General features: G+C 45.7%; 1 protein-coding gene across 1 annotated transcript; it reads right to left on the bottom strand.

Moving 5' to 3' along the window:
* Nucleotides 1-4,655: 4,655 nt before the first annotated feature.
* LOC108164098 (trypsin-1) lies at nt 4,656-5,918 on the bottom strand. Its single transcript, XM_017299687.2, has 3 exons — nt 5,668-5,918; nt 5,214-5,605; nt 4,656-5,148 (listed from the first exon to the last, which is right to left on the bottom strand). Exons 1-3 carry the CDS (start codon nt 5,864-5,866, stop codon nt 4,795-4,797), a joined length of 945 nt encoding a protein of 314 aa, XP_017155176.1. The 5' UTR covers nt 5,867-5,918; the 3' UTR covers nt 4,656-4,794.
* Nucleotides 5,919-8,227: the final 2,309 nt, after the last annotated feature.

Below are 8,227 nucleotides of genomic sequence, written 5' to 3' on the forward strand. Positions count from 1 at the left end.
ATGGCCAGAACCAGAGTCAGAGTCCAAGCAGGGAGGTGGCTGTCGGAGCTGTGCGAGTCTGCCAAGTGTAACTTGTTATTTGCAGTAATTAATTTTAAAGCAAAAGTGCTAATTAATTCAGAGAGCAGAGCAAATCCGTGCCGCAGATGAAGACGAAGGCGTTGGGGAGCGTAGCGCAAATTGTAGACCAACATCCGACGCGTCGGCTGCCTCTCGATTGATGTTGGCAATTAACTGCCAGTTTTGTCCGAAACTGAAGCTTGGCTAAGGTGATTTCCTATGAATTGTAGAGAAGTCTAAAATACTGAAAACCAGTCAAATTGCATAACTGTTTTGAGCGGCGATTCTTTTGTAGATTTGTGGGGACTTATGCAATGTCCAAGCTAGATCAAAGAATCCCATCTGCTGTCTCCATTCCTGTTCCATGGGAAGCCTGAGTTAATAGTAACGCCTACCAATACCTTTAATTATAGTGCCTGTCCCGCGAAGGACTGCCAAAGACCAGGGACGTCCAAACATGACGCACGTATAGAAAACATATTTCAAACTAAACAAACTCATCAGAACGGACACAAAAACCCGCTCGAACGCGAACTCGAACGCGGTCGCGGCCGCGGACGCGTGCAAAATTAAAAGTAAAGCGAGAAAAAATGTACGAGTAGACAGCGCGTCAGGCCCCGCGAAGAGATCTCTGCCAGATCTCTGACACTGTCTGAAACTGCATTCCCTCCTTGTTAGCTCCACTCGCGCACACTTCACTGCCAAGGTCGGAAGAAATGACGATGACGTCATGGTTCAAGCCAGAGTTAGTTGGTAAAATACATAGTTCTTTTGTAGAAAATCTCTTTCCCCAAAAGGCGGTCTGAATCCTCCATCGATTTGATTCAAGAAAACATTTATCAATTCAGAACTTGTAGCTAATTTGTCAAGCTTTTCTTATATGGCATGGGCATGGGCCGCAGAAGTTGTTGAACCTGACCATGAAGATGATGATGATGATAGTGGTGGTGCCCACAGCCCACGCTGGCCATTTGTTAATGCATATTCTATTCTGGCTTAGCGCCTCATCAAATTTCTAATTTATGAGCCTAAAGTTCTCAGGCCCGGGATGGCCGGGGCCATGCTTTTGAGGAATTGAATGGCCGCTGGCAATTTAGCAATTATAAAATGATTAATTTTTGTGCATTTTCTCAACACCTTCCACTTAGCAGCGGCTCCCGCTAGTCGCAGTGCCGAAGTGCGGGCCCGAGTCCGCGCCCGAGCCAAAAACCGGCACCGAACCCTGCTCCGAGCAAAGTGGAGAGTTAAGGCCTGAAAGATGAGGGCCAGGCGTTAAAGCCCAACTACTGTCGATTAAAGTGCCGCTGCCCCATTACCGTGTAGGGTATCATTAGGCTAGACAAAACAATTTAAAGTAACTACAGCAACTAGCATAATAATGTTAAGGAGAAGCTGTCCAGAAACCGCGCTGCCATAGACAATTTTCATAATGGACAGAAATAAATCTGCAAGTGGCAGCTGCAGCGTCCCATCTCTGGGAACTAAACTGAACCTGAAACTAAAACTGAAGCCGGACTGCATGCCGATCGCGCTGCACAACTTAATTAATAAACTAATGAGCAGTTTGCAGCTCGAGCAATCCCCAGTCCCCACCACACTGCACTCCTGTCCAGTCCCAGGTTCGCCTCTGCCCCGGCCCCAGTCCATCTCGGAGATTATCTACATAAGCCAGACCCCAAACCCAACCCAACCCATCGTGCATCGTGCCGGGCCTGGGCTATGGCAAAGGCTATGGTCGGGGCCTATTTGCTAAGAGATCAGCAAGAAATTAAAATAAATGTGCAACGTGCAAAAATGCCAAAGACCCCAACCGAAAGTAAAACCGAACGTGTTCTCCACCGAAAAAACGGAACACAAAAAGCAACAAGTAAAAGCCACACAAAATTGATTTATGCTTATGGGGACCTCGCGGACTGTACGTGATCATCTTAACGGGATGGAGAAATCCGCGTCATTCGTTTATCTTATCAACAAAATAAGCTTAAAATATGTTATATATTTGGAAAAATAGTAATAGTAAATATTAGAATCATTCTTATTCCACCTCCGTTGTGAAAAATAAGTATTTGATATTTAGAAAGGCAGGAAAAATTTAAAAAAGCAATATAAAAGCAAAATGCATCACGAATTCGGAATAAGATATTTTGATTTCCAAACCTACTTTCAGCCCCTGTTATTCTTCTCAAGTCGTCATCGATCTCTATCTAATCTAATTTCAGACTATTTTCCCTCACTCCCTCACCGTTCACTGCGATACCATTTTATGGAGCTAAAATATGATTTAGAGCTTCGAGTGGTTCGGTGGGTGCCTGCGGCAAAAGATCTTTCGATTGAGAGCACATTGACTCTCAAGAAGCTTTTCACACCTCTTCACCACGATAATAAAACCGAAAGCACTTGCATTCCTATAAAAGTTCTATAAAAGCGAGCGGCTAATGGGTTCCGGACTCGCCACGAACCCACATGGCAGCAGTCTCTTTGAAGTTCTTATGAGAACTATGGGTACTAATATGCAAAGAATAATGACTGGGGAATGTGTTCTGGAACTCGAATTCGAGCTGGAACTGGACGTTGGTTAAGAGAAGCAGCTGCCGCTTAAGCAGACATAATTACAGGGTCATTACTTAGGAGGCATCCGCGGCAGAGCCTCGACGGTGCGACTAAGACAAATGAGATTAAAAATGGCCAAAGCCAAAAATAAAACTGAGCTCTGACACGGCCAATGGGATGTAAGAGGCTGCAGGTTGGGCCAGTAAATCATTTTGTTTTCACTCTTGTCCAGGTTGTTGTTGTTGTTGCTGCCGCAGTTTAATTATCACAGGTCGAGATTTGGTCTGCTCCCCGAAAGGCCGTCTCTGCGGTCGAAGCTCGTAAATTGTGCAGCGAACAAGATGATGCTGACGGCTGTTTCTATGGTCCGAGAGAATATTTCTTCGGCCGGGTGTGCAAATTGAAAAAGAGTTGAAAAACTATTCAAATCAATGAAAACTGATAGCCCCAGGGCCCCAGCGGCCAAGTCATGATTAGCATGGCTTAGTCGACTCTGGTCCTGGGCCTGGGCATCATGGGCCCTATCCTAAGTAGTACTCTCTGCAGGTACTTTAGTACTTGTGACTTGGACGCACCAAAGATGGCACCATGTACCATTTAAGCGACAACACTTGACCAAGGCAGAAAGCTCTTCCTGGCCAGGCCCAGGCCCAAGCCTGGACCTTAAGCTGAGGCTGAATTGGCGAAATGTATCATTAACAAGTCACGACAAATTCGCTGGCCGCCAGGCATCGGACAAAACCCAAAGCCAAAGCCAAACCAAAGTAAAAGCCAAATTTGGTAAGACCTCGACACCGACCCGACAGCTGCTGCCCTGGCATTAGATAAACTGCAAGGCTGTAAGACTGTAACTACAACTCCAGATCCAAGTGCAGGTCCGACTCCGACGGCGACGGCTACGGCGAGTGAATCTTGTATCAAGTGCCAAAGACATGGACAGGTTGGCCATTTCATTGGGAGGCGATTGCCGGCGGCGACTGCTTTGAACGGACCCACCGCCACGTTCAGGTGTGAAAAAATCTAAAATGCAAACACCAAACACCAATCCGATCCCAGCCGATCCTCCGATTCTCTGATCCTCCATACAATGTGCGCAACGACGCGTCTCTCTGGTGGAGAGCTTTGTGTGTGGAGTCCATTTGTAGTTGGTCCCTTGGGCGCTGCCAAAAAGCAAACTGAACCACAGATTGAACAGAGAGGGAGAGTCGGATGCACCGGCGAGGATGTGCGTCCATGTCCGCGCTCAGAGATAGCCACATCCACATCAATATCCCCATCGACATTCACTGAATCCACTGCCATTCGTATGAATTATTTATTTCGATTGTCTGCACGCTGCATTATTTTTAGAGGGCCTATAAAGCTCGCAATTTATGATCAGCGGGCAGAAGCTGTTCAAATTATCACAGGGCATGCAAAATTTATTAACAAACATAAAAATTGCTACAGAATTTATTTCATCTTAATTCAATTTAACAACTTAAACAGCCATAAAGTGTTCACATAGTAAATCAATGCAACTCTATGCAGATGCAGGCGATGCGAGCTGCCCTCCTCCTGTCCTGTCCACATGCATCATCATCATAATAATCATCATCATTCTAGGTATAGGGGGAGCGAACGAGCCTACCTAGCTTGAGTCTCAGTCTCAGTCCCTGTTCCCCAGTTCCCTCGGAAATTTATGATCTGCGCATGAAAATGAGTCAAAACAAATTATGCCGCTTCCAGTCCGGTGTCCGGGGTCTGGGGTCTGGTCTGGGGCTGATTGACAGCGTTCCTTGGATGCCCACTGACGCCGCCAAATGTAGCCGCACCGATTATGATGTGAGCGCTGCCAAAAAGATTTCCATCAGCAACAACAATTTTGAGGCATTAATCATGTGAGACAAGTACGAGGGTGGGTCCGAAAGAGTTCTCCCCAAATCTGTGCTGGGGTAATGCACCAGGAATGTTCCCGATAAGAATCGTCGAAGTCCAAGGAGACGGTTATAGGAGTAAAGTAAATCAGGAATTGAGGATGTACTTCCATGACTAGCTATAACTTCTGAACACTTTAACAGATGTTCTGTATATATCCATGGTTTATTTGATGAACATTACTTTGAAATAATTTAGAATAATTTATGAATGCCAGTAATGCGAATGCAAGTGATGGAATGGTGTATAAATCGATGACAAGTCTGTTTAGCTCTGGCAATAGCAACCATCGAGGGTGTTCTTCTGTATCCAGTCCAGGAACTTGCTGACTCTGGCATAGACGCCAGGAGCATTCTTCTGAGCACAACCATAGCCGAAGGAAACGACTCCGGCCAGCTTGTAGCGACCTTCGTTGACGATCAGTGGGCCACCGCTATCGCCTTGGCAGGCATCCTTGCCGCCCGACTGGACCAGGCCGGCACAAAGCATTACCTCGGCAATCTTGTCCTTATATCGTGTGGTACGGCACTGCTGATTGCTGATCACGGGCACACTCACCTCCTGCAGGTAGTTGGAGGTGACGCCACCCTCCTTGATCAGACCCCAGCCGGCGACAACAGCCTAAGAGGAAAGATCGATAGAGAAGTTATCCCAAAATATGGTCCTGTACTAGATCTCCGACTCACAGTCTTTCCATCAAAGTTGTGATTGGCCTCTGGCAGGCAGACGGGACGCATGTTTCCTGTGAGTGGCACTGGAGATTCCAGCTTTAACAAGGCAACATCATTCACAATGCGGTTGGGATCGTAGTTGGGATGGATCGTGGTCTGGACAACCTTGCGCACAATGCCGGGGTCCCGGGAGGATCTATCGATCTGGAGCAGGCGAATGGTGATCTGGTCCCGGTTTCCATGGACGCAGTGGGCCGCCGTCAGGACATACCGATCGTTGATTAGGGAGCCACCGCAGAAGAGACGCGGGTAGTGGCGACCCTTGACCAACTGTGCGGTCCACGGATACTTGTTGGAACGCACCTGCTGACCGCCCACAATGCGATTGACATTGGGAGTGCCGCAGACTGGAAAGTCGAAGATAATTATCTCCCTTGCTCTCTCCTTGTTCCGAATGTGGGAAACTTACAGCAATTCTGCTTAGCAGTGCACTGGTTTCGCTGCTTTCCCGGGCGCACAGCCTTCACACCGGCTGGATCCTCCACACCCACATCCACCACATCGGCAAATTGTTGGGACAGCGTCTGCTGTGGGCCTTGGTATTGGTATTGGGCCAAAGCCAGGCTGCAGCCCAGCAGCAGGAGCGGCAGGGCCAGGTAACAACGCATCTTGTCTGGAGTAAACTTCTGAAGAAAGTGACGGCGTTGTTTGCCTACCGTGGGCTACTTATACCATCTTCAAGATCGGAGAAGATCGAGATCTCGTTCGAGCTCGCAGATTTAATAAAACTAAAAATATGAATGTTTCATTGGGCTTGTATAAGCAGCGCGCTTCTTTCTTTCTTTCTCCGCTTTCTTTGTTTGACGGCGCCAATGCCCGATCTGACAACGCGGCGACTTATTTGCATAACACTTTATAGCGAGGCAGGCACACACGCTCAAGCCCTGCCTCTCCTCCCCCAGTTTCTCAGCTCTTAAGTTGATTTTGTATTTTGTTTGTATTTTTGGCTCTGTACAAATCATCATTTTCATCGAGAATAATTTGCCGAAATGGAAAATAAACTTTTTATGGTCACTTCCCTAAAAGGTTGAGTAAAAATACTTTACCCGAAATTGGGTCATCAGAACAGAGAATCATTCTAATAGATGGGGAATAAAGTGATCTTTCTTTTATTATAATAAAATAAAATAAAATAGATGTTGGGTTCATTATTGGAAGGAAAGTTCAAATTCTCTTGGGAAAATGTAAGGCCAATATATCGTAAATTGACTCGGACGCTAGAGAGAGATATAGAGAGATATACATCTATTTAATAAAAATACTAAATGAATTCACTTACTCAAGAGTAACCAATCTTCGGTTAGGTGCCCGTATTTTTCGTTTAGTGGTTTGCATATTCATGAAAGTGGAGCAAACGCCACCACTACCACCAAGATGCCTGCCACCCGTTGTTTTTTTAATGGACTTTTAATGCGCATCTGGAGAGGCTTAGGCACAGCCATCGTCATCGACTTTGAGGCTCTGGTGGCTCCAGCGCCTCTGACCCAGCAGATCGGGCAAAAATACACTCTGCCGATGAGTGGGCCATCGACTCGACATCGAGTGTTCCTTTCTACTGGCATTGGCAAGCAATGGAATTGCGATGTGGCTCACATTGCAGCATAAATATCCTTTAAGTGCTGGTTATCCGGTATCATCATTAACCGGAGGCAAACGACCGCTTTCACGCTACTGCCGTTCCCCTGTCGCAGGATGGAATGGAAATAATTTATAAGACTTTTTGGTCAGGGCAAACCTTCTTTTCGGCATAATTTACAAAACGCAACCGAAACCGATCCAGAGACAAGTTATTCCTCCAGCTCCAGCTCCTGCTGCCCGTTCCTGCTGCCTGTTGTTCGATCATATTTCTTGTATATGGAATGTCGTCTTCGAGGCCCCCCTACCTTGTGGATACCGAAATTGATTTGCCCCAGGCCCCAGTGTCGTTCATCCAAACGCCCGAAAAATATAAATTAATAAAAGAACCAAAGAGGCGCGCTGATAAATTGCGTGCAGCTTGAAATTATGCAACATGTGGCACTTTCATGCTCCTCATGCAACAAATTGGTTATTTTTTAATGCAAAAAATTAAGGCAACGACAGAAACTGGAAAAAGAAGAAAGCATGTTGGGTATTTTTCAAGGTACTACTATTTTTTAGGTACTCAAAATTCCACACTTAAGTCTTTTGGAAGTTTGTTCAGTTGACCTGACCCACTACGGTAATCATAAATCTGTCCAGAACCCATTAAAAGTGATTCATGTGTAGACTGCAATTTATCCACTTTTCTAATATCTCACGACTTTGTTCCCCTTCATTCATTAAGGCTCTGATTCGTTTCTTTCCACACATAAATAACTTTTACTCTTATGCAAAACTTGGGCACACGTAAATGCTTTTAGAAATTCGTTTCTTTTTGGCAGCATTTGCATAATTTATTTATTTATAGCGTGGAGAGCCGATCAAATGCCTAAAATGTGAAACAAACTCATTTGTTGGTGGCATACATTAATCACGAGCAGCATCACAAGTATGCAAAGTAGTTCGCTTTGTCAAATGTTGAACCAGATATAATTGTTGCAATTGTAATACCAAGCAGAGGCACAAACCAAAGATGGTAGAACAAAGATTTCAATATGGCCATTATGCTTTCAACGAGAATTTTTTCAGAATTTCCAACAGGCGTGTCTGAGTGACAAACACGCAGTAGTTCTGGCATATAGAATATGGAGGAATATGCAGATCATTGAACCAGACAAACAAAAGACTGGAAGCAGCACCTTTACTCTGGGGTATGCCAAACTATAACACAATTTAGAAAGGTTGAATGGCATGCCATTCACTCGGCACCAGCCCCAACCTCAGCCCAGTGGCAGTTGCCCGTCAGAGTCAGAGTCAGAGTCAGTCAGTCAGTCACTCATAAATTTGCATAAGAACGGAATACTGTTGCATTATCTAAGCTGAAGTTGCAGTTGCAGTTGCTGTTGCAC

Source organism: Drosophila miranda, chromosome 4 (assembly GCF_003369915.1).
Source record: "Drosophila miranda strain MSH22 chromosome 4, D.miranda_PacBio2.1, whole genome shotgun sequence".
Lineage (NCBI taxonomy): Eukaryota > Metazoa > Arthropoda > Insecta > Diptera > Drosophilidae > Drosophila > Drosophila miranda.